Consider the following 27,707-nt stretch of genomic DNA (forward strand, 5'->3'; position numbering starts at 1 on the left):
CACCATGGCCACCCTCCACACATCACTACTACAATTTCTTCCCTTACTAATCACAATAGTTCCCCAGCAGAACACCAGTAGGTCCACTCTAATCCATACTCTCTTCCTCCATCTTGTGGACCTGGTATGGCTATGTCCAGTCCCCCTGTACATCAAGAGGGGGTTTAGATTCCACATGGATGATGCATTCAATTCTCCTGCTTGCAGCTGTAGGTACTCTTGGCTCCCTGGTGTGGTGTTGACCTTCTTCACCTCCCTGTCAGCTGGCCAGGGTAATCCTTCCTTTTTAAAGTGGTTCTAGCTATTAATTATACTTCCAAATAAATTTGATAACTGTGTTTTCCATTTCTTTAAGAAATGCTGGTGGACTTTTTTATCAGTGTTGCATTGAATCTGTATAACAATTTGGGTATAATTGACATCTTAACCATATTTGGTCTTCCATTTACTTAGGTTTTAAAAAATTTCTTTTAGCAATGCTTTGTAGTTTTCTGAATACAAGTGCTTTCTATTCTTAGTTAGGTTTATTCCTAAATATTTGATTCTTTTAATTGCTATTGTAAATGGAATTTTTTTCCTGTCATCCTCCTCAGATTGCACATTTGTAGTGTTTAGAAACAGTATTGATTTTTATATATTAATCTTATATCCTGCCACTCTTCTGAAATAATTTATTAGTTCTAACAGCTTTGTTGTAGTTTTTTCAGGATTTTCTAGGTATAGGATCATATCATTTGTGATTAGTGAAAATTTTACTTCTTCCTTTCCAATTTGGATGCCTTTAATTTCTTTTTCTTGCCTGATTGCTCTAGCCAGAACCTCTAGCACTATATTGAACAACAGTCGTGACACTGGACATCCTTGTCTTGTTTCCAATCTCAATGGTAGAACTTTCAGTCTTTCACCACTAAGTACAGTGATGGTTGTGGGCTTTTCATATATGCCCTTTACCATGTTGACAAAGATTCCTTCGATTCCTATCTTTTGTAGCTTTTTAATCAAGAAAGGATGCTATATTTTGTCAAATGCCTTTTCTGTGTCAATCTATAGCATCAAGTGAGTTTTCTTCTTTAATTTGGTTTTACGGTGTATTATGCTGATTTTCTTGTGTTGAACCAACCTTGCATGCCTGATGTAAAACCCAGTTGATCATGATGAATAATTTTAGATAAATGTTGTTGGATTCAACTAACAAGTATTTTTTGAGGATTTTTGCATCCATATTTATTAAGAAAATGGGTCTGTAATTTTCCTTTTTCATAATATCTTTACCTGTTTTTGGTATTAGAGTGATGTTGGCTTTATAGAATGAGTTTGGTAACACTTCTTCTTGTTCAGTTTTTTGGAAGAGGTAAGATTGTTATTAAATTTTCTTTGTATGCTTGATAGAAATCACCTGTGAAACCATCTGTCCTGGGCTTTTCATTTTGGGGAGATGTTTGATGACTGTTTCAATCTTTTTACTTGTGATTGGTTTGTTGGGGTCTTCTATTTCTGCTAGGGTCAGTGTAGGTTGCTCATACATTTCTAGGAGTTTTTCCATTTCATCTAAATTATCTAGTTTGTTAGTGTATAGTTGCTCATAATATCCTCTTATGATCTCTTTTATTGCTGTAGGGCACTAGTAATGTCCCTGTTTTCATTTTGTCTTTTATTTATTTGCATCTTTTCTTCTTTTTACTTTGTCAGGCTAGCAAAGAGTTTGTTGATTTTGTTAATTTTCTCAAAGAATCAACTTTTGGTTTTATTAAATCTCTCTACTAGTTTTTTAGACTCAATTTTTCAGTTGTTTTTTTCTCTGATCTATGTTATTTAATTCCTTCTGTTTGCTTTGAAAATAATTTGCTGTTCTTTTTCTAGCTCCTCCAGCTGTATAGGTGGTCATTGATTTTAGCACTTTCTTCCTTTTAAATGTATGCATTGAATGTTATAATTTACCCTCTCAGCATTGCTTTCACTGCATCCCATAGTTTCTGATATGTTGTGTTTTTATGTTCATTCATCTCAAGATATTTACTGATTTCTCTTGCAATCTCTTCTTTGAAGCAGTGATAATTTAAGAGTGTGTTGTTTAATATCTAAATACTTATGAATTTTCCCTTTTTCTGCCTGTGGTTGATTTCCAACTTTATTTCATTATAATCAGAAAAAGTGTTTTGTATAATCTTGATCTTGTTGAATTTACTGATATCTGCTTCATGACCCAACATATGATCTATCCTGGAGAAAAATCCATGAGCACTTGATAAGAATGTATATCCTGCTGTTTTGAGGTGCAATGTTCTATGTATGTCTATTAGGTTAAGTCTGTTTATCATATTATTCAAGATCTCTTTTTTTTTTAATTCTCTGCCCAGATGGTCTATCCAGTGTTGAGATTGGTGTATTGAAGTCTTCAACTATTATTGTAGAGATACTTATTTATCCCTTCAGTTTTGTCAGTGTTTCCCTCAAATAATTTGGGGCATCCTGCTTAGGTGCATATATATTTATGATTATTATATCTTCCTTGTGAATTACCTCTTTTATTAATATATACTGTGCTTCCTTGTCTCTAATAGCAGTTTTGTTTTTAAAGTCTATTTCAGCTGATAAAAGTATACTCTTTTTTTTCTTTTGGCTACTACATGCATGGAATATATTTTTCCAGCCTCTCTCTTTCAATCTATTGGTAAACTTGGGTCTAAGGTGAGTCTCTGGTAGACAGTGTATAGATGGCTCATAATATTTTATCCATTCTGCCAGTCTATGTCTTTTGATTGGGGAGTTTAAGCCATTAACATTCAATGTTATTACTGTGAAGACTGTTCTTATTACATGCATTTTGACATTTGGGCTTTATCTATATCATACTTGATTTGCATCACTCTTTTTACACTTTTAGTTACTTTTACTGATATAATCTTCATTTCTAAACTCTCTCCCAAGCCTTCCTCTTCTGTCTTTTCTTTTTAGGCTGTAGCATTCCCTTTACTATTTCCTGCAAAGTCAGTCTCTTCATTAAAAACTCTCTCAATTTCTGTTTATCTGTGAATATTCTAAATTCACCCTCATTTTTGAAAGACAGTCTTGCTGGATATAAGTTTCTTGGTTGGCAGTTTTTTTCTTGCAGTATCTTAAATATATTATACCTCTGCCTTCTTGTTTCCATGTTTTCTGATGAGAAATCAGTACTTAATATCATTGGGTACTCCTTGTATGTGATGCATCATTTTTCTCTTGCTGCTCTCAGAATTATCTCTGTCTTTGGCATTTGACATTCTGATTAGTATGTGTCTCAGAGTAGGTCTATTCATATTTATTCAGATGGGAGTATGTTGTGCTTCTTGGATACAGATATCTACATCCCTTAATATTGTTGGGAAATTTTCTACCATAATTTCTTCAAATTTTTGTTCTTCCCCTTTTCCCTTCTCTTCTCCTTCTGGGACACCCATGACACATATGTTTGCATATCTCTTGCTGTCATTTAGTTCCCTGAAGCCCTGTTCATTTTTTCCAATTCTTTTCTTTATTTCTTCTTTTGTATGTTCAGTTTTGGAGGCCATCCCTTCAAACTCACTGATCCTTTATTCTACCTTCTCAAATCTGCTGTTATATGCCTACAGTGTATTTTTTTTATTTCATGTATTGTGCCTTTCATTCCCATAAGATCTGCTATTTTTCTATGCTTTCAAATTCTTCTTTGTCCTCACCCAATGTCTTCTTAATATCCTTCATATCTTTGAATTTATTAAGGAGATTTGTTTGAACATCTATGTTTCAACTCCTTTATGTCATCTGGAGACTTATTTTGGTTCATTGACTGGGGTATATCTTCCTGTTTCTTGGCATAGATTGTAATTTTTTGTTGTTGTCTTGGCATTTGGCTTACTAGATGTATTTATTCTAGGCACAATTTCTTTCTTTAGTTTAGGACTTTCTTGTCCTTTCTCCCTTGCTGGTTGTGTAGTAGTAGCTGATGATGCAGTTGGTACTGTAAGCTATATAGGCTGATACTGCCCATGTTGCACCAGGAACCAATGAAGCTTCTCCCACCTTTGTTCTCTGTCAGGGGTAGGGATGGACCCATAGCCATGTGTAGAAATACAAACTTGGCAGGTCAAGACCACTTGTAGTTGCCCAGAGAGACTGAAGCTTCCTGGCCCTTTCTCTCCTGCTGGGGTGGGAATAGACACCAGGTATCAGCAGCAAACTAAGCCATGTGGGTAAAAACTGACCACGTTTGACCAGGTAGACTACTATAAACCCAAGCCCTTGCTTCCTCTGCCAATGGTAGGGCTGGAATCTACAGAGAGCCCAATAATCTAATCCATTCCAGCTATAAGCACCTACAGTTGCTCTGAGAAGCTGAAGGAGTACTGTCACATCTGCCTTTAAGGGATAAGGATATAAACCATAGGCATCCAACAAACTAGTCTGTGTGGGCTGAAATCCCCTGTTGTTGCCCAGAAAGGCTAAGTAAACACAATTCCCCTCTTATCCTATGGCAGGGGGGATGGAATCAAAGGTGCTCAACATACCTGTTTGTACATGCCAAAATTATCTGCAGTTGCCCAGAAAGACTGAGGAAACTCAGCTCCCTTCCTATCTTACTGGGGGACAGGGATGGAGCTATAGCTATCTCTCATCCAATCCATGCAGGCTGAAAGCACCCGCAGTTGACCAGAGAGGATGAAGAAAGTTAAGTCCCCCTCTTATCCTATGGAGGAGGCAGGCATGGACTAGAAGGAAATCAACAAACCAGTTCATGTGGGCCAGAAGCACTTGCAGTTTCCCAGAGAGGCTGAGGAAACACAGTTCTCCTCCTATCGTATTTGGGGTGGGTATGGAGCCCCATGTGTCCAACTTTCCAGTCTGTGGCAGCCAAAAGCACCTACAGTTACCCAGAGAAGCACTTTATATAAAATTTTCCCTGTATATATTCTAAAGACTTCCCACTCCCTAACATGCCTTTATTTAATACAATAAACTTTATTTTTAAAGAGGTTTCAGATTACAGAAAAGTTACATCAGAAGTATCAGGGATTCCCATATACCCCATACCCTCACTCTTATACATCTTCCCATATTAAAAGCATCTTATAATTTGTTACAAATGATGAATAATATTGAAGCATTGATGCTAACCAAGGTTTATTGTTTACATTGCTGTTTGCACTCAATTCTAGTGCCCTAAAAATGCTCTATGTTCTACTTATTTTTCACTCCCCCTCCCCTAAGAACTTCTGGTAACCACTTTTTTATATAACAATGTTCTTTCATTACTATAATATTAATGAGTTTACTGTGTCCTTGGTTGCATTTCCCCCTTATGTTTGTTCATTCCTCAACATTTAGGATTTGGGGATGGTGATGCCCACTCTGCCTTAGATTGAGAGGGGGCTTAGATCTTATAGCACAGATGGAAGGAACTGTTTTACTTGCAGTTGTATATATTCTGTTTTGGGGGGATGGGGATTGTCTATCATCATCATTTTGTTCATTGTCCTGGTGAGTCCAGTGATCTAGAGAGTAGATGCTGGCCACAACTCTTCTGAGATTCAGGGCTCAACTGACATATGAATAGATCAAAGCCTATTTGAGGCTTAGTTCACAGTGGTAATTACTGACATTTGCCTCAGACATGCATAAGTGTAACCTCTGGAATAAACTCCCGACTTGTTTTGAAATCTCTTAGCCATAAAAACTACTTTGTAGGTCTTTTTTCAAATGTATCACTGGTTGGTGCTTGGTATTACTCCCTTAGTGCCTGGGAGGCTCATTCCTGGGAGTCATGTCTTATGTTAAGGAGAAGGTAGTGCATTTATTTGCTGAATTTGGCCTTAGAGAGTGTCCACATTTTAGTAAAAGGGAGGTTTTCAGGAGGCAACTCTTAGGTAATAGTTATTATTAGTCTAAGTTTCAATTTTGCAAGAATAAGGTTCATAGTTACATGCACTAATATTGAGGAGTTGACATATTGGTCTGTTTTCTTTTATTAGGCACTGCCCCTGTACACAAGAGATTTGTCCCCCTCTATTTGAGAATGTAGTAGGATGCTCCAGGATGAAAGTTTAATATTTTGTTGTTTTTTGGATGGGTCTCCACCCACTGAGATACCATCCTATGACAAGATGAGCACATTCATATTCCATAGAAGCAACCAGCATACCTTTTAGTCTATGCCAAAAGCAAGTGAGAGTTACTGATTCCCTTGCAATAACAAGTTGTGAATAGATGTGTTTCACTGTTTACATTTTGGTGGTTGTAGTAGTTTGGTATTATTGACGAACTCCAAAAAGAAATATTGGATTATATTTGTAAACTGATCTTTTCCTCTGAGCATATTAGATTATACTGAATTCATAACTTTCCCTGATTAAGCAATCATGTAAACCTCTTGCTCCAGTAGGGCATTGAGTCCCCATCCTTTGGTGGGTGGGAACTCACTGATAAAGGGCATGGCAAAGGACAGAGTTGAGGGCTTTTAATGTTGGAGTTTTGATGTTGGAGTTTGATGCTGAAGCTGAAGCCCAAGAAGAGGAGACAGAGCTGTTCACCTGAAAGTCTACAGCTGACCTTATAGAGAAAACAAAGAAGCTGAGCCCAGATGAACCCAGGAAGCCTGAACCCTTGCAGACATTGGCAGCCATCTTGCTCCAACATGTGAAAATAGGTTTGGTGAGGGAGCTAAATTATGCTTTATGGCCTGGTATCTGTAAGCTCCTACCCCAAATAAATACCCTTTATAAAAACCAACCAATTTCTTGTCTTTCGCATCACCACACCTTTGGCTGACTAATGTAGTGGTCTTTGTTTATTTCTACATTTCTAATATTTCAATGTCCTGTGCTCTGTGATAATGCATCATTTAACATTTGGTCTCAGCCTCCTGAAATCTTTGTAGATTCACACGCTAAAAAATTGTTTTGCCATTTGGAATTTGACTTAACTATTTCACCAAATGCTCCCATGAATTAATTATAGAGTCCAGAAACTGAAATGTCAAATTTTAGGTAAGAGTATTTGTGCTCTTATTGTCACTTGGTTTTTATTAAACTATTACTAAGATGTTACATAAGCTGAAGTTTTGCTCACTAATTATGTTATTGCAATGTACTCAAATTTTTATTATGTAAAAGTTACTGGTTGAATCATTCTCCAATAGGTTAAATGAATTTCTCCTTGGCATTTCTGAATGTTTCCAGTGATGCAAGATCTCATAAAAAAAAGAACTCATCCTTTACAGAGAGAATATTCATGAAAAAGGCAATTATAGTAGTTTATAATTAATATACTATCTTATAATTAAAAAAGGTAAACCATCATTTCAGAGCATACCCAAAAAATGATCCTTTTTCCCAGATATGTTTACTTCCAATATAAAATGAATGCCTTTTTAAAGTTACATTGGAAATCTAGAAATAATTGTTAAAAATCTTAAATTATTTCCTATTTTATATTTTCAGTGATTTAATAGATATTTCCCTGTATCTTTAATGCATGAGAAAGATAATTCAGTAAGTTTATTAAAGGAGCAAAAGTTAGATTTCTCTGCCTTTATAATTTAAACCACTGGACTTAAAAAGTTTTGATTACAAAGTTAGACTTCTTTTTAAGAAAGAGTAATATATAAGACTTGTTTTAAAGGAAAAAATATAAAGTGGACCAATATTTCTTATCACCTTTGCTGCATGGATGTCAACATTTAAATTGTGATTCTTGTTAACACATTGTATTAGTGAATACAATGTTTCAACTCAGAAAGTAAAACCAACCCAGGTGCAAAGAGATTTCATATTAACAAACAAAAGGCTGTGAGGCATAGAACTCATGGATTTTATATGTCCCAGCTATTTCAGAATGGTTTTAATTCTGGAACCCTTGCTGAATAGAGGCAGGGTGAGTTTCCTTCTCCCCTGTACTCATTTTCGATTCCATCTCTCAGGGCTGCATCTTGGAAAATGCAAGTGGGTTAGAAATGTTCCTTAAACAGAAGACTATGTCCAGTGGAAGGATGCACAGGGTGAGGAAAATGATGTGTCCCCAATCGCACCTCCATTTCCCAATCTGGATCCTCATCTGCCATCACCCTGTAGCTGTCTCCTCCAAGGGTCCCTTAACTACAGTCAAAGGCAACATTATTTCTACATGTGATTTGTGTGTCCTCTTTTCTTTATCCTTCAGTTTGACAGGCTCTTATGTATCTCTTTCTATTGACCAGTCAGATCTTAGACGTCCCTGGATACAGCAAAATCTGAGAGTTCTGCGCACCACAGTAAACCCCTTTTGATCCACCCTCTTCATCCTATTTTAGGTTTATTCGTGAATAAACTACATTCTGTCCCTGGCATTGATACCTATGGGTAGGGTGACAAACTGCCTGAGGAAAGCGGTCATTTTGCTGACACTTCGGTTTAGTTAGCTAACTTGGCCAAGATTCTAAGCACATGTTTAGGGATATAAGATGAATATCAAATTAGACATATTGCTGGTTGTTAAATTAGGTAAAAGCCAGTTACACACCTTTTGCAAAATGCAGCATAGGCCATTTCTCTAGGATAATTAATCAAAACTAAAGAAAAATTTATATTTTCCCATGCTTATAATACATATTAATGACTATGTTCAAGTTGTCATAGTGCAGGGGCATTTAAATAACCTTGTAATTGTTCATGTTTGTCCTAGGAATATTGGCCCATTACCAGGAAATTGATGTCTTTAACAAATAAATTTTAAAAATTTAAATCATCAAAATAATACTCTTTTAGAGGTGATAACCAGGCCAATTTCTTATTGAAAAAGTTTCAGAATTTCAAATTTTCAAATATCAGATTTCAAAATTTCAGAGTGTGAAATTATTGGGAAAGAATTAGTCCCAATTTGATAAAGGGAATCAATAGCCACAATTATTTGACAGACAAATCTACCCATTTTGGGCAGCTGTTTCTCTCCAAAGTCTTCTTCAGTACATCAGTCTCATAAACACAGAATGGCATCATTAGAATGCACCTGAAAATGTTGGCAATCCAAAAATGAAGCACCTTCCCAGCCTTCTATTATCTGGACAACAGCCTAATAGAATAGAGGCCTTCATTCAACATCTGTCATAGTTTCAGATTCCTGGATATAAGTAGACCTAGTGATAAAACCTTAGGAATTTCCATTTTAAATATGTGTGCATATATACACATACTCCTGACAATATTCTCTATTCCCTCTCAGAGATAAATTTCTCCCTTCACCTCATTCATCCCTACCAACTATCTTTCCTTTAGATCTTTCTCTTTCACCTTTCTCTGCTTTGCTGTCATTCTTGTTCTCCTGACTTCTACTAACATTCTACCTTATGCTGTCCTTGATCAAAATTCTCCAACAGACGTATTACTTTTTCTTTTCCCTCCCTCTCTCCTTCCACCTTCCTTCCCTTCCTCCTTCCATCCCTCCCTCCCTCCCTTCTTTCCTTCCTTCCTTTCTTTCATTTTTCTTTCTTTCTTTTAGGTATCAATGCCAGGGATTGAATGTAGCATGTTTTATGTGGGAAGCTAGGGCTCAACCAGTGAGTCACACTGGCTCCCTTGAGCTGTTTTGTTTGTTTGTTTCTTGTTGTTTGTTTTTGTTTTTAGGAAGCACCAGAGACTGAGCCCAGGACCTCCCATGCAGGAAGTAGGAATTAACTGCCTGAGCCACATCCATTCCCTACATTCTTAATAGAAATGGTAGTGCTGCTATATAGCATATGGTCAATAAATGAATCAATGGAAATTTTAGAAAAGTCTACAAATTTTGCCAAATTGATACACTCTTTTTTTTCAAATAAAAATCGACACCAGCATTGTTAAAATATAAATTTTCATGAGATTAGGGACATAGCCCCGGTATATTTTAAATAAATGATAAAATATCAGTTTTGGAACCCAATTATTTAACCCTAGGTACTGTAAATTTTGTAATTCTATTAATATTAACATTAAAGTTGGTATATTCTTATCAATATGACTTTTTTAACAAAAATGCATATGATGGAAATTATTTATTTGAGGAAAAGCTGGCATTTTTGTGCCACTTTTCTGATAACGTTTCTTCAACTTTTTCCAATAATAAATGCATCTTAGGTTATCATGAAAAAAATAAATAATTGGAAAGTTTTTCCTAGATCCCATCTCCTGCTCAAATAGGCAAAAAATTAGATGTTCTAACATATCAGGTAAGTCACTGAAATGTGAAAGCTATTTAAATTCACAGTCAAGATTCTATTTAGACAGAATTCACCTGAAGGGAGAGAAGGAAGTGCAGCCATAAATTCACAAAGAAAACATTAATATATAATCTAATCTCTTAATATCATAAAGAGAAAAGTTTTACAATCCAAATAAATCATAGTGGGCTTCCAGGTTAAGATGGCAGATTGATACATACACCTAATATTGCTTCATCTCCAATCCCCACTAAAACTACAGATGAGGAATTTTTTCCTTGACACCTAAACGCACTAGGATGGAGAGAAAAGAATGAGAGAAGACACAACAGAAATACGAGGAAACTAAAAAGCAGATGGCATGTAGTAAGTTGACAGCAGATGTGAGAAAACCAGAATCCAAACTAGCTATGGAAAAATCTAAGAATCAAGCTGATTTTACACAGAAAGATCCGTATACCAGTAGAATTGGGGGTGAAGGGAAGGACTAGAATAATGAGTACTGAGTGAAATTGTTTGAAAGGCAGTGTGATTTCCTCTCCTACTCCACCCTACCGACCACAGTATTGACCCCTTGCTCACCCTAGCAATAGTCTTGAGACTTTTCTCTGAAGAGAATAACATTAAGAGTCTTTGCTTCCTAATAATTAGAAACAGAGTGGGCATCACCATGTTAGAATCCTCAAGATTGAGGAATGAACAATGGATTGAAGCAGACATTATTATTCTATTATAAACTTACTATTATTCTAGCAAAGTATATCAATTTTTATGGTTGATATAGAGGCAGTGGTTACCAGAGTTTCTGAAGGGAGGGAAAGGGAAGAATAAATGTAAAATGGGGACATTTTTCAGGATGTAGGAATTGTCCTGCATGACACTGCAATGACAGATACAGGTCATTATATATTTTTTCATAGCCTATAAAATTGTGCAGGGCAGAGTATAAACTATAATGTAAATTATATTCCATGGTTAGTAGCAATGCTTCAATATGTGTTCATCAATTGTAACAAACATACCACACTAATGGAAGATTTTGTTAGCATGGGAAAGTATGGGAGGGGAAGAGAGTGGGGTATTGGGAATCCCCTATATTTTTTTATGTAACATTTTTGTAATCTAAAGCTTCTTTAAAAATAAAATATAAAAATAAATAAAATGAAAACAACAAAAAAATAAAAACAGTCTTTGAATTGGCTTCTCTAGACTTATTTGAGAGATGGGATAAGTTTAACTGACAACAGAGGGATTAAGTGAATGTATGAGCACTTAATAGTATATGTAGAGACATCCCCCTTTCTTTGTTCCCAGAGCCTTCCTTACCTTGCAGGAAGAAATTTGAAAGATGCATCCCTGAGAAACTAATTGGTGCAAAGGGTGAGATTTACCTTCCTCCAACAAATCTTAGGTCTTTAAGCCTGATCCTAGAAAGTACTAGAGGCTGAATAAAAGGAATTCTGAGCCGTTAGAAGATATCGCAACTCAGTGTTAGTACAGAAATGCGACTGATGTGACAATATAGATGGCTCTCCTTCAAGGCAAAACCATGTTTTAAAATCATAAAACCTGAGTTCTCTGCCTTGGAATGAGTGTATATAGAGGGCAGTGAAAAAGGTGACTTGCTGAATTTGTTAACTATCAACTGAGTAAAATCTGCTCCATGTCTCTAGACACGGAACTGGAAAAGGAACTAAATGGTTGGCATAACAAGGGTCAGTGGGATACAGCATGGAGGTGTAGAACAAGGTACATCTAGTCTTTATAGAAAGTTTTTTCAGCCTCTAACTCAGTACTTTCTAGAAAATTATCAACTTTCTAGTAGAAATTTAGTCCATAACAGAATTTCCAAACCCTGCATAATTTTGTGGGTCTCCTAACTGGGACCAGATCTCCAGGATTCCAGCCTCTGTGACTGATGTCATATGAAAGTGCTTGTGACCCTTCCTGCATGTGTTCTTCCAATTTCTTTCCTTTCTATTATGCCACCAATATGATCCCAATTTTTGAATAGCTCCCTATTTTCTACTTCCAGTCCACTTTCTAGGGCCTTCTATAATCTTTCACTTCCTTCATGGACATATAAATTTCTCTCTGTCTTTATATAATTTACTTTAGAATCTCCAAAATGGATCTGAGATATTCCTACCTCCTGGTATCTACCTGTGGATTTTCTAGCATACCATTTCCCTCTACAATCCAACTTCTAAGCTTCATTCAAAGTCTAATATAAACTTCCTTAACATAAATATTGTTGTTGTTTTCATTATGCTGTTTGAAACAACTGGATCTTGTTCTTCTTTGTTAAACACAAGAGTAAAGACTTGTAATATAGTAAGTGCCCATGTTCTGGAGCTGGAATGATTCTGATTCAAACCCAATTTATGTGTATAGCCTCAGGCAATTTATCTAACCTCTATGAATCTTGGTTTCTTTAAATATAAGATGAAGGAAATGATAATCAATAGAACTGTCCTGAGAATAAAAATGAGAAAACATATTTATCCATCATGGTAATGGTATATAACAAGCATTAATCACATTTTAGCTATTATTAGTCTTACTATTGATAATAAAATATTGACTGAAAACTGAGAAAACAAAACATTCAGTAGTAATTTAGAAGAGAGATTTTTGCTTTATTTTTATTGCATTTTAACTAGTTATTTAAAAATTTATATAGTCTTTAGCACTGCTCAGTAGGGCAAAACTTGCTGATAAATATCGCACTGCCAGACAGGAGACCGTTCTTGCTGGTCCCCATAACAAACAAGCTAAAATGCCTACAATAAAATAGATGTGATAAGAGTGGAACTAAGGAAAAGCCTTTATATATCTGATAAACTTAACCCTCAGAAAAAGCATGATAGTGTCTGAGAAACACTGTTAAAATGGAATTGCGAGTAAGAAACAAAGTAAAAAAAAAAACAGGTTTCATCCATTTAAAAACAATTGGAGTTTTATCACAGGTTTTAAGAAAAAAAATTTAGTTGAACCTGGATTCATTTCAAGTGAAAGAGTATCAGAGGCGAAAATTCAATTTTGTTACCCTCCTTTACTTCAGTTTGAACACACACTATCCCTGTTAACTCTTATCTCCTTACTTTTTTTTCTCTCTTTTTTTTTTAAATGTTACATTCAAAAAATATACGAGATCTCCATATACCCCCCCATCCCCCTCACCCCACTCCTCCCACATCAACAACCTCTTTCATCATCATGGCACATTCATTGCATGTGGGCCATGGCAGGACATACAATGTCCAGCATCTGTCCCTGCAGTACCACCCAGGACAACTCCAAGTCCTGAAAATGCCCCCACATCATATCTTTTCACTTTTACACATCCTCTGTACAGTACGGTCATTTCAAATGGTCTTTTTTTTTGTAACTGTCAAGACTCATTGGATATACCCACATGTCTACGGAGTTCCTTTCACCTTTTTGCTTCTTGCATCTTAATTCTTTTTTCGGGGTAGAATTTCAGATCATGTAAATGTAAATTGAATCATGTAAATCCTTCGCTTGAGTCTTGGGGTCTCTGTTTCTTACAGATGACCTCTTTTCAACCTAGATTCCAGAGAGAGGAATTCTCCTTTGATGCTCATTCAAGCTGATCCATTGAAATATTTCCAGTTCTTTTATTTAGACACATGGCTCTATACTTTTCCAAGGATCTCAGTTCTGGATCTCCTGACTTACGTATCTCTGTTTAATTCCATATTAGCATTAAAATAAAACAAAAATCTCCAATACTTTAGCTCTATATGTGGGTTAAAAAATAAACTGGTAGATTTGAATAGCTCCAGTTCATGCTTACCCTGCTGTTTTCTGTTTTTATTCCTATTTCCTTCTGCATTCAAATTTAAGTTTATTGTTTTCTTTTTCCTTGTTTTTAATCTTTTCATTCATTCAACCACTATATGTTAAAAATGTATTTATTCTGCTGTAATTTCTGGTTATAAAAAAGTATAGAAGACACAGTTTATGCTTTAATTCAATTTATATTCTGCTTGGGATAAAGAGGCGGGAGATATCTAAACAAATGAACTAGATAATTGCTAAGAGGAAAGTAAAACATGGTCTTGTGATGTAGAGAGAACGTGGTTAGGGGGAAGAAGAGGTTGTCCTTTACAATAGATCGCCAAGAAATACTGCCAACTATCACTAACTAAGGCCAACCCCAAATGATTTTTTGCATTAAAAAAAAACCTAATACATATTTATCAAGAAATTAGAATTGTAGAAGTTTAAAAAAGATATTAATTCAATTGCCACAAGCCAAGTACCAAAACATAGTAACTGTTTAATGTCCTTGTGATATATTCTTTCCAAAGTTGTTTCTTATATACAGACACATGAAGGTCCCAATCAAATATGTCTATATTATGTGGATTTATAGTGTGCATGTCTGTGTGTATGTGTTTATATATGTGTGGAGAGAAAAAGAAAGGGAAGCAGAGAGAAAGAGACTTAGATTGATTTGGAATTTTTAGGAGTAGAATGCTTCCTCAGGAGAGAAAGTGTACTTAGATAAAACTGCTCAAAACCTATGCCTGCAGAGACTGACAGATGGCTCAAAACTGAATTATTTGTATATGAAAGTGAATGAGGAAAATTTAGAAGGTAAAATCTAGTGTTGGAAAGAAACGGCAATAATTAAAAGGTAGAAATGGAAGCTGATATCTAAAAGCTATTCTTTATGTTGTGCTATTAACAATGTATTGTGAATTTATTTCTCTTAATTTCCAATGAAATCTACAGTAAAATCGTCACTGTTCACTCATCTTGGAAAGTGTATCTTCTTTCAGAATGATGCAAAGTAGTAATGAGTTCTACCACAAGGATGTTACGCATCAGAAAAAATGAAAAAGGGACATCCATAGATCAGTCACTAAAATATATACATCATAAAATTTGGATTGGACTAAAACCTTTCTCTTTAAATTACATATTTTAACTTTTCATTAAATACTATTTTAAAAACTTGACTTTATTTTCTGCAGACTGTACCTCACATGGTCGCCTATTATTAGTTTAATAATTCAATATTCTTACTATCTTTATTAATTCTGACTTATTTTATGAAAATGTTGCCCTCATATCAGATTATTTCCTCAGGATATAGTCACTGAAGAGAAAAAGATACAGATATAGATGACAAATTTTATAAAAATTCTTAAGTTTTATATGAATTGACAAATTACTGTAAGATACTGATTTATGCTTTTACCACCTTACCCGATATCAAGACTATTTTTAAAGTTTTGGCCAATTTTATAATTTAAAGGGTATCTTATTCTAACTCATTTTTAGGTTAAATATTTTCACAAATTTATTGGTTTTAGCATTTATAAGGAGATAATGGCAAATTATTTGCTCATATCTTTTGTTCATTCTTCTATTAGGGTGTTTGTATTTTACTTTTTATAATGTTTGGAAGAGTTCTTTATATATTAAGCACAAATTTTTGTCATTTTTGTTACAAATGTTTACCCAAGTTACCTATTTAGATTTTATGATATTCTACTTATGTACTGAATTTTAATATAGCTCAATTTAGTACTTCTTTATGATATTTTCTTTGCAATGCTTAGAAAGATTTCCTCAATCTTGCTATCAGTGAAGTGTTCAAGCACTTTTTTTCCATTTTTTATGTTTTTTTCATTACATTTACCCTCTACTTCATCTGAAAGTCATTTTGCATACAAGGTATGGTTTCCTAAAAAGTGGTAGGTCTGCTTTGTGGGTACTCTTCTGTTCTGCTTCTTTTACAAGTATGTTAAGACGAAATTATTTTAAATGTTGTAGTTTTGTTTATTTTAGTAACTAGTAGAACACGCACTATATATTTCACTGCTTTTTGGCCAGCTCTATATAATAATATTTTGAACCAATGAGAAACATCGTGTTGACTTCTGGAATATACATTCAATGTATGATTCCTTCATGTATTTCAGAAAGTTGTCATAACTTCAAGCATATCTAATTGCTATCTTGAGAGCAAAAGAAAGATGCCACTAATCCTGATAATACCACAAATTATTATAATGAAAATGATGTCACCAAAGAAATCATTCATTCAGATAGCTCCAATAGAGATTATAACTTGTTTTACCAATTTCCTAGTAAAAGTCATATGCTGAGATAATATAAAGGAAAAGTTTCTGAGAAGAGTACCTTGAAAGGATAAAACGTGGCCTTTTGAAAAGCATTCTGTTTATGAGAAACAGCCATATTCATTTACCAAAACCTCTAGAACTATACATCTACCACTTTCTAATTCTATATTATTTTCTTATACAACTCCATTTTTGTCACTCTTCACTCTGAGAAACCTGAGGTTTTACTAATATGATAAATATTTCTAATGGGTATACATATATAAATATTATACATCTTTCAAACATAATTACCTTGTGAAATCTGTCATCTCCATCATGATCATACACATCTTCTTGGCCAGGACAATGATATCATTGCTTGTATCATCCCATATTTCAATCTCTGCATCCAGTTTACTCTTGACTTTCTTGAAATCAGCAACTTGCTCTGCAATCTTCTCCTTTTCCGCATCAGGCAACTGAGTCATTTTAGCCTAAAATATGATAATTAGACTTAACAATTGTTCAACTATGTCTAAAAGCATTTCAGAAGGAAGACGTGGTCATTACGGGATGTTCCTAATATGTGTTCATTTAAAATCGGAGACACTTCATAAGTTTTTCATTATTTAACCAAAACTTTTCAGGTGTGAGCCGAAGGACCTGGGATGGCCCCACCTCCCTTAAATGAAAAACAGTCCAATGCACAGAGTGGCTGGCAAGACCTGGACACTCACTAGTTAAAAATTAACTAGCCTCCCTAGAGGAAAGTACATACATATAATACTGCAAAGGCTGTATACCCCCTTCCTGCAATAACATTACCAAACATCCCATTTGTGAGCCTCATGTAACTCTTGCAGAAACTCTGCTATCATACTCTATGGAATGTCTTTGTTCTGAGACCCCATATATTGCCCTTCATTTTTCCATCTCTTTGTGGTGCGCTATCTTCATTCTTTGACTGGCCACTGTTGAGGAGGCTTTCTTGTTCATAACACCCAACAAAGCTTATGTCTAACCATTTGCCTGGGGCATACTTTGGTCTTATAGCCCCACCTTGTACCCTTTAAAGTTGGATTAAAACATTTGGTGAGTTACAGCCAGGAGACTGGACGACCACTCATAGTGGTGGGCATGAGCTCTGGGAAGGGAGAATCCACAGGGGAAATCCCGAGTTGGCCTATAATGTTCGTGAGGGGAGGGGTGGCTGCCCTCCTGGATAAGTGGGGACCACTGAGAGAATATGGGGTTGCACACTTATCAACTATTGTGGAACTCCACATGAATATGTGGATACCCCGAAAACGCTGACGGGAGTAGAGAATGTGCTACAAGAACTAAAGATTATGAAGTTTGGTAAAGATAGGCACACTGCCACAGCAGTCAACTAGCTGTTGCCATGGGCAGTATAGTTTGCTACAGCAGATTGTCTTGAGGAAGACAAGAAATCCACCATTTGAGGAAAGATTTACTAGAATGGGATTTGTGGACTCCCACCTCTACCTTAGTGACAGGTCTCTCTGAGCAACTAGATAAGAAGGATTAGGATCTTAAGACCTGGAACCCCTGGCAAGAAATCTAGTGATTCAGATGTAGAAACTATAGAAGAATCTTTAAATCATGCCAAACTCTTGTGCAAAGGAAGGCTGAATCACAGATACAACATCCTGCACAAGCAGAAGTGCTAAAACAGGACACCTGTCAGTGAAACCATGCTTGTAAAAATGCATTCCTCTGGAGAGTTAACTGAGGTAGTGAAACACTCTAGCAGCAACTCCATGAACCCCTTGCCACGTGGATGGTGCATTTGTGGGCTAGTGGGGGCTGATAAAATTAGGTTAACTGCTGGAAAAGTAGAAAAACTTAGCAACATTAATGTTCTCTGTTCTGTTTCCATGTTAATTCTAATTGGATAAAATTCGTGGTTAAAATTTAAGCTGGACAACTCTATGAAAGTAAAAGAGGAAAAAATATTAAAATGCTTGCTGATTTGTGAGACTGCAATTCAATCACGGCTTAGTCGTGATAGCAACCAGCCTCCCCAGCCAACTTGCCTCCAGAAAACTTACTTCAGGAATGTGTCCTTGTGAATGCTTCATATGGTATCTCACTGAAATACTGATAAAATAGTAAACTAAAGATCTCTATGAACTATAATTGTTTTAGTATTGCATGCTTCTATGTACTTGAAATGAGAAAGAGTTATGGTTGCATATAATCAAATTGAATCATTATTCTGACAAGCTTGTTTAGTGTTAAAAGCAAATGTATATTGTAAGAGGTTTGCTTAGAGAGTGTTTCCAAAATCATTTTGGTAACTTAAGAAGGTAAGGTATATAGAATGTGTTTTTATTATTAAGGAAAAAGAAAGTAATTTTGTCCAAGAAAATGACTGGTTATCAAGAAAGAGGAAAATGTGGGACAAAAGCTGAATGGATACAGAAAGTGCAGAAGAGGCATGGAAAAGGAACTTTTGTGGTCAACATTGAGAAAGATTGGGTCTATTGATAAAGTTTTAAAAGCTTTAGTATCAAATAGTATATTAGTGCAAAATTATAATTTAGTTCCTTCTCTGTTAAAGTACAAAGTTTCTTAAATCATTAGTCTGTTTTAATGGAAGGTTATAAAGTATTTTTCTCCTGAATAACTGGTATACAAAGCAGACAGTCTGTTTTATCAAAAAAACTTCTTATACTTTAACCTTATCATGTCCTTGGTGGTTTAAGAAAAGTAAGTCTTTTCACTTTTAAAAGAGCATAATGTATAAACCTAACAACCTTTCACATTTTGCTATCTCAAAGTCAAATCCTGAAAAGTATATTTTTATATCAAACCGTTGCAAAAGATTTGTTCTTTCACCTTGAAAAAAGTGAAGTGATAAAAATAGTTGAGTTTGGGAAATGGATATGGCTCAACTGATAAAGCATCTGCCTACCATACAGGAGGTCTAGGGTTCAAACCCAGGGATTCCTGGCCCGTATGGAGAGCTGGCCCATGTGCAGTGCTGCTGCACGCAAGGTGTGCCATTCCATGCAGGGATGCCCCAGTGTAGGAGTGTCCCATGCACAAAACGTGCACCCCACAAGGAGAGCCGTCCTGTGCGAAAAAAGCGCAGCCCACCCAGGAGTGGCACCACATTCATGGAGAGCTGATGCAGCAAGATGACCCAACAAAACGAGAGACACAGATTCCCAGTTCAAGAATGCAAGCAGACACAGAAGAACACACAGCGAATGGACACAAGAGAGCAGACAACTGGCGGGGGGGGGGGGGGCGGTGCGTGGGGAAAGGGGAGAGAAATTAATCTTTAAAAAAAATAATTAAGTTCATTTGATATGCTATAAGTTGAATGAAATGTATTTAGAAAATGTTATGATGCAACAAAAAAGGAGACATAGATTCCAGGTCCACTGACAAGAAAAGAAGCGGACACAGAAGGACACAGAGCGAATGGACACAGAAAGCAGACAACTTGGCGGGGGGAAGGGGAGAAAATAAAATAAAATTAAATCTTAAAAAAAAGTGTTATAAAATTGAAAGGGATTTTCAAACTTTCTGTTAATCAAATTTGTATGGGTGAAATGTTCATTCATATAAATACTTAAAGATTGTAAAAATTCCTAGAGATTTAACAATGTTTTCTGCATAATATTAGATAACAGTATAATGTTGTTAGTCATGATTGTAATTATTTTTTAAATGTTATATGTCACAGAAACAACCTCTTCCCCTGGAATCAAGAGGGGGATGCTATGGCTCATATTCATCTGATTTGCCCCACCTCCACTGATGAAGCAGCCCTATGGCTACATAAAAAGAGTGGTCATTAAGGGACTGCCACAGAGTGGCACATAGCAAATTATCTAAATAAAGTAATACCACCGCTCTATGCAGCAATCCCAAACATTGCTGGTATATTGCAAAAAATTAGCACCCAATTATGTCACTATCACTTTGTTTTAGATACTGCTAATGCTTTCTTTAGTATCTCTTTAGATAAGTCAAGGCCTGCATTGACCTTCATATGGGAAGGCCAAAAAGGGACATTTATAGTGCTTCCCCAAGGCTATATGTATAGCCCAGCCATCTGTCATGCCTCCTGGCAAAAGATCCGGCTGTGTGGGAGAAACCTGTGGCCGTAACCATATACCATTATATTGATGATATGTTAACCAGTACTTCTTTTTCAGAATTAAAAGAAACATCAGAGACAAGAGTATCTTATCTTGAAAGCCAGGGGTAGGCAATCAATCAAAACAAGCTGGAAGGTCCTGCTGCTCTGTCAAATTCTTAGATGTTGTTTGATCAGGTAAGACAAAAAGTATACCTTCTGCTGTAATCAATAAAGTATAATGTTTTCCCACACCACAAATTCCAAAACTATTGATGGCCTTTCTGGAGTTGTTAGGGTCTTGGAGACTGCTATCCCTCATTTAGCTCAGATATTAAAACCACTGTATGTGTTAATCAGGCAAGGTCATGAATGGGAATGAGAGGACCCCCAGCAGGCTGCTTGTAAAGAAGCAAAGTGGGCAATAGCACAGACTCAGGCACTAAGAGAGGCTGACCCTGACTTACCCTGTGAATTGGTTGTGGCCAGCATCAATACTGGCTTTTGGCAAGGATTTTGACAAAGGCAGCTTTCTAAATGAGTACTCCTTGGGTTTTAGTCATAATTGTGGAAACGAGCCCAATTATGATATAGCCCTTTAGAAAAGCAACTATGCAGCATACCATGCCTTGTTTGGGTTAAGTGTGTGGTCACTCTGAAGACTGCCATCCCTATGCAGAGGAGGATTGTGGATACTGTTAACAAGCCTTGCTCTGCTAGTAAGCAATTAATACCTTAAGAGAATGGAAAGCTTACCTGCTACACTACAGTGCAGTGTCTTCAGTTCTAGCCCATTAAGTACCCAACAGGATGAGATCCTAGTTCCAGTGTCTTATGTGGAAGATTCTTTGGCCCAAGTTACAACCCCCAAAGTGGCCAGGGAAGTGCCCACTAAAGAAGGCATAGGAATAGTTCCAGAAAATGCATGGTACACAGGTTATTTATCTAGTAGACAGCCTCCCATGTGCATGGTTATGACTGTGGAGCCTAGGACTGACACTCTTTGGTGTGAAACAGGCACCATGCAAAGCAGTCAGTGGTTTGAGTTAAGAGCCATGTGGATAGTTACAGTTCATGAGCCCCGGGAACATATTAACAATCTGTACTGATAGATGGGCAGTTACAAAGGCCTTAGCACTCAGATGGCAACTTGGAAACATAAACAATAGACTGTCATAGACTGCCCTCTATGGGGGAGAGACCTATGGAAGGATATCTGGAAAGCCTGCCAGCAGTGACAGGTCACTATCATATTTCTGCCAACTCCTCTAACAACCAGACCCTGTAGCACCTACCCCAGCAGTTCCAGCTGCCTGTCACTTGCCAACAGCTCACAGATATCACCCCTGAGTGTCCATCATGCTTGCTCCAATGACTGCAACAGTTAACCTCAGATATATTAGCCAAGTACAGACTCTAGTAGCCTCTCAGAAGAGGCAAAGTATACTTTCACTATCATAGACAGTGCCACAGGACTCTTGTTGGCCTTCCCAGTAGGAAAGGCCAACCAGCATGCCACTATTTGTTGCCTAGAAAAAGTAAATGTCCCATAGAGGGTGCTAGCCCAAATTGACAGTGACTGAGGAACTCCATTTACTGGTCAACTCATGCAGTCTTGGGCTATGGACCAGATATGGTATGGACTTTCCATCTACCTTATAAACCCATGGGTGCAGGTCTTATAGAAAGGATAGATGGCCTTTTAAAGGAACAAATAAAAGGCAATAATGAATTGTTTTAACTATGGACTAAGAAGCTGTATCCACTCTTAACCTGTTTAAATTCAGCACCATGGGATGTGGTCCCTGCCCCAATTGAAATGCTATCTGCAGGAATGATCCAGGCATTGAGAATACAAGTTAAAGGGTCAGCCACTCTACAGCCTAAAAGGTTAAAAGTAATAACAATCCAATGTTGCCTATACCTCATACTATACAAACTGGGGAAAATGAAGTCCTTTGGCCATGGTACTGGCTTATGCAGCCTCACTGGTTGGATAATCTTAAACCCATGGGGAATAGGACCCACCCTAAACATTATTAGAAGACCACAGTTTATACAAAAAATGCCAGTAAAAATCTTTATTAATAATCCAGGGTCTCCTATTCCCACTGGGGCTCTATGTATGTCTATGTGGACTCTTCTTATGTCAAAACTAGTTTTTGATGTCACTGAAGAAACCTCAGAGAATTTATAAGGGGAAAATATATGGTCTTGGAAGCCTCCTCATAAAATCTCCCTACCTTGGTACATTGTTATCTACTAATGGAAATATTGCTTATATACTATCATCCAGCATTATCTGCTCTTTATTGTTCCCTATAAACATCTTCTCACCTGTAGCACCCTAGCTAACCCTCTTATGGTGGACTTGAGCAGTAATTTATGGTCATAATTGGAACCAATGTTACATTTGTAAAAACCTGCCATCCTCAGGTGCTATTTGCATTCCTTAGACTGTCACTCCTGCAAATTGGATAGCATGGAACACCTTGCTGGCATGGTATATTGCAACCCATCAACAAGTTTGGAATGAAACCTTTTCCTTTAAGACTGAAATCCACTACTGCCTTACCGTAAGACTCGTAAATATATTTTCCCTTGTAAAGAAGTAAGAAATAAATCTAAACCTTTTATTAGGGTATGCTGTATATGATGGTTTAGGATGGTTAACAGCTGGATCTGTCACCCTAGATCACATTGCCCTGTCTGTATGGAATGATAGGAGGGAATCCATAATATGGGTGGCTACCCCCCAAATTGTGTAATTTCACTGTCAAGCTGAAAAATAACAGCCTATTCCAATGGCGGGCACATGACTTAACAGCTGGAGCTTATCTGTCCCCTAAAAGATGGTTATGGACTTGTGGGCAAAATGGGTGGTTGTATTTGCCCTAGAACTGGACTAAACAATGTACATGGGGACAGTCCTATGTCCCTGCCACTTTATATGATTTATTACCTCATACTCCCAGTAGTTGGGAAGTGGTTAAAGCTAGGTATGGACTGAAGTGCACCCTCTGGCGATTCTATTCATTAGTTGCTCTTGTGCCAGGAGTTGTAGCAATTGTCACATTTAAGCCCTTATTGATTCTAAGGTAGCTATTTCCTTGCTGAAAGATGAAACTACTCAATTGCATCTTATTTTTACAAAATAGGATGCTTCAGATATTTTTACTGTTGTACAAGTCGGGGCCTGTGCCCTCATTAATATTCAATGTTGTATATATATTCCTGATCACTCCCATAATATTTCACAAGGTCAAAATCATATGCAAGAGCACATATAACATATTAATAAATTGGCCACTGATCTCCTACCTGATTGGTTTAATTTTCTCTCCTGGCTCTGGCAACATGTCTTCATAGGTCTACTAGCTTTCAGTAGAGGACTCTTATTATTCTGTTGTCTGTTATACTGTTGCTTTGGAATGTGGATGCAATACATGTCCTATGGCCATAGCTGGCTGCTGCATGGGGGTGTACTGTAAGATCCCAGGGCCCTGGGATACCCCTTCTTAAATGAAACATAGCCCAAAACACATAGCGACTGGCCAAACCTGGACACTCACTAGTTAAAAAGTAACTAGCCTCCCCAGAGGAAATAATGTATATATGGTACCATGAAGTCTGTTTTTAAGGCTCTAAACTCCCTTCCTGTGAAAACATCACTAAACATTCTTGCAGAAACTCTGCTCTCATATCCCATGGAACGTCTTTGTTCTGAGACCCCTTATATCACCCCTCATTTTCCTGTCTCTTTGCAGGGTGCTATCTTCATTCTTCGACTAGCTGCCATTGAAGAGCCTCTCTTGTTCATAAGTCCCAATAAAGCTCATGTCTAACCATTTGCCTGGGGCGTTCTTTTGTCTTATGGCTGCCTAAACTCATGTCCTTCAAAGTTCAGTTGAAACATCAGATGGCATTTTTCATATGAAAAATTTATTAAAATACAATTATTTGCTCTAGAACTACATTGTCACATTTGAGAATAAAAATTTAGAATTTGATATCTGACAATTCTACTCCTTGAACAAATATAGGAATTCTCAAATTTCTAATACATCACAATTTTAAATTATTTCAAAGTTAACACAATTATCACATATGTTAGAAAAGCATATACTTTACTTGTACTAAAAATGTTTCAAAAAATAAAACTATAATGGAATTTATCCTAAAATATAAATTTATCTTGAAATATATGTACAGTGTATTTTCATGATAAATATGTATATATGTATATATACACACACACGCATATAGATGATGATGGCAGATCCTTACATAAACACTGAATATATACTGATAGATTGCAGCAGTATACATTTATAAATCATATATATATATAGATAGATAGATAGATAGATAAGCACATACATGAAATCTTAAGTGTGTATGTATATATTGGTATATATAAACACATTCAGGTATCTATAATTGTATAGAATATTGTAAGGGAAGAGTAAAATGTCATAGACAGAACTTATTAAGGCAGCCACCATAACCAGCATGTTGAGTCTTGGGTGCTTTTGTTCTCCCCTACACAGTAAACTTAGCCTGTATTGGCATGGTATCATTATTTGGACATGTCACATTCTGAACATTATACAACTTATGTTAATATAGCCTGTGCACAATTTCAAACTTATTTTATATCCAAATATGCCTACAAAGCCAATTGAAAGGTATAAACTCTATAGGCCTTAGATATTCAGGGAGGATGTACGCCAAATATGTCAAGCCTACCTGGAATGTGGGGGACTCATGCTAACAGCCTACCTGGAATGTGGGGGATATATGTTAAGTCAAGCTCAAGCTTATCTGGAGGAAATAGCCTTTCTAATACTCAGATAAAACACTTGAAAAAACTAACAAAAAGTCCTTTTGCATACAAGCACCATTTGACTTCCCACTCTTATTTCCTCTGTATAAAAGGGACCCAAAAATTCTATTTGGGGTTTGGTTTTTATCAGGACAAAAGTCTGCCAAGTCTGGCCGGTTGAAATAAATCAACTTCCTTCTCAAAAGTCTCTCATCAATGGCCTTCGATATCATGTACACCCTACTTCTCTCTGCCACTACATTTCTGGGGGCTTGTCCAGGATTACGCTGAGAAGGTCAGAGGCGGCAATGGTTGTTTGCCCCTCCTGGATGTCTCTGAGAAGGCTGGAAGGGCCCCAGTGAAATCTAGCCCTGGGCACCCCTGGACACCCCATTTTGGATGAGAAAGAGGTTGTGGACTTTGCCAGAGCCCTCCTGAAAGAACCAGAGCACTGGAGGGTTTGAGAGACACTGAGACTGAAGCAAGGAGCTCCATACTTCAGACGGGTAAGACCCACAAGGGTATAGTGCAGGAAAAGTCTAATGCTAAAATTAAGAGGGAGCCTGATCTGCTCTCTGAAAGAGGAGGCCCAGTACTCCTGAAAATATGGGAGGAAGCCATCTGCTCTCTAGGTCTGAGAAAAGGTAAGAGGGGTGGTTCTGTGCATATGACTGTGGTGACTGAGTGAAACGTAGCAAATCACTTCTGCAGGATGAGTGCAGAGCCCCAATCTGTGGTTCCATGGTGAACACATACAATCAAGGGTGGACTAGGGAGGGGGGGTGTTCCTGCAAGGCACCCTTTTCTGAGTCGGAGGTTTATACCAACCCACTAAGGTCAATAGGCGCTGAAAGCTTGAGTGAGGGATGTGGCCGGAGACAGAGGAAGCGTAAGGCTTGAGTGAGTGTTGTGCACCATGAACACAGGGTGGAAACATGGGAAACACACAAAGTAGGACCCCGTTAGGTTGTATGTTGAAAAACTTCCCCCATGCATTCCATGAAGATGTATATGGCATAAGGTTCTAGCCAGGAAAGCTTAGGATGCTTTGTGAATTAGAATGACCAATTTTTGGCATGGGATGGCCCCAGGAAGGCACATTAGATCCCTGGATCATAAAGTCCATGATGCAGTAACTGGGAATCCAAGGCACCCAGACCAGTTTCCCTACATCAATGCTTGGGAAAACACTGTGAGTCAAAGTCCACCCTGTTTAGGGAAGTGCGTGACTAAGGAAGCAAGGATTTGCCTAATACAAAAGCCGAGGACTGCCATCCCAGGGACCACACCAAACAATCACTGTGCAAATGGCCCAAAAAAAAGTATCCCAAGTCCAGTGCCAACCCACCCATTTTAGAAAGGCCACACAAAAATGACCTACTGCCGCCTTATATGGTTGCTCTTACCTCAGCAGTGCTAAGGAATGAAAATGAGCTAGTCTCCCCAAGCAGTGCCCCATTGTCATCATCTGCATGGGGAGGTGCAACACCCACACCATCCCCGGCCCTGCTTTTATCACCATCAGCATCAGAGAGGGCACCTATACCATCTCCGCAGTTGCCTTTATCGCCATCTGCACCAGAAATGGCACCTACACCATCCCTGCAGTGGTTTTTGTCACTTTTCACAATGGAAAATGCAGACGAGCTGTATTTACATCCGGTTACCCTTGCAATGCAGCTGCAGCACCACCTATCAGGAGGAAAATGCTGAAAGATGGTAACTCCAACCACTGGAATTCCCAGGGGCAGGGGGAGCAGAGAAAAAGACAGCCTTCCAGTTACCTCTCCATGAAGTCTAGGCCCCAATTTGTTACAATGCAAATGACCAGGTTCAGGGGGAAACCGGAGATTCATCTATCAGTCCTTTACCACAATGGACCTCTTTAAGTGGAAAAGCCACACTCCACCATTCTCAGAAAAGCATCAAGCCATAACGGACCTTTTCCAGTCCATCATACAGACCCACAGACTCACCTGGACTGATTGTAAACAACTTATAATGACTTTATTAAACTTTGAAGAGAGAATGCATGTCACTCAGGGGGCTCTAACCTGGCTTACAGAACACCCACAAGGGAACTTTGGACAGTGACCAATATGCCTGCTCACAGTTCCCAGACTAAGATCCCCTATGGGATCCAAATAACACAATCAGGCTCAACCACTAGAAATCATTCATAGGGCCTTGGCTGAAGGATTCAGGGTGTGGAGCCAGAAAGCAGTAAACATGGCAAAAACCACCCAAATCCTACAGGCTCTCAATGAGAGTCTGCTCAATTCTATTAAGAGACTGTGGGAAGCGTTTCATGTATACACGCCCTTTAACCCGGATGCTCCCAAGAGCCAAACAATTGTCAGTGCAGCATTCGTTGCCCAATCACAGGCTGACATCTGAAGGAAACTGCAAAAGTTGGATGGGTTTGCTGGAATGAATATCTCTCAGCTCATGGAAATAGCTCCTAAGGTCTATGTCAACCATGAT

At 37.4% G+C, this 27,707-nt stretch overlaps 1 protein-coding gene across 4 annotated transcripts in view; it reads right to left on the minus strand.

Annotated features, from left to right (window-relative positions):
- The window catches only part of CTNNA3 (catenin alpha 3), a 1,802,485-nt gene that overhangs the window by 126,918 nt on the left and 1,647,860 nt on the right, over nucleotides 1-27,707 (minus strand). For all 4 annotated transcript variants that reach the window (XM_012529825.3, XM_071215825.1, XM_058298912.2 and 1 more), the window contains one exon: nucleotides 16,597-16,778. In XM_012529825.3, the coding sequence (XP_012385279.2) occupies nucleotides 16,597-16,778 (182 nt within the window). The remainder of the gene's footprint in view (nucleotides 1-16,596; nucleotides 16,779-27,707) is intronic.

Source organism: Dasypus novemcinctus, chromosome 6, assembly GCF_030445035.2.
Source record: "Dasypus novemcinctus isolate mDasNov1 chromosome 6, mDasNov1.1.hap2, whole genome shotgun sequence".
NCBI classification, from domain to species: domain Eukaryota; kingdom Metazoa; phylum Chordata; class Mammalia; order Cingulata; family Dasypodidae; genus Dasypus; species Dasypus novemcinctus.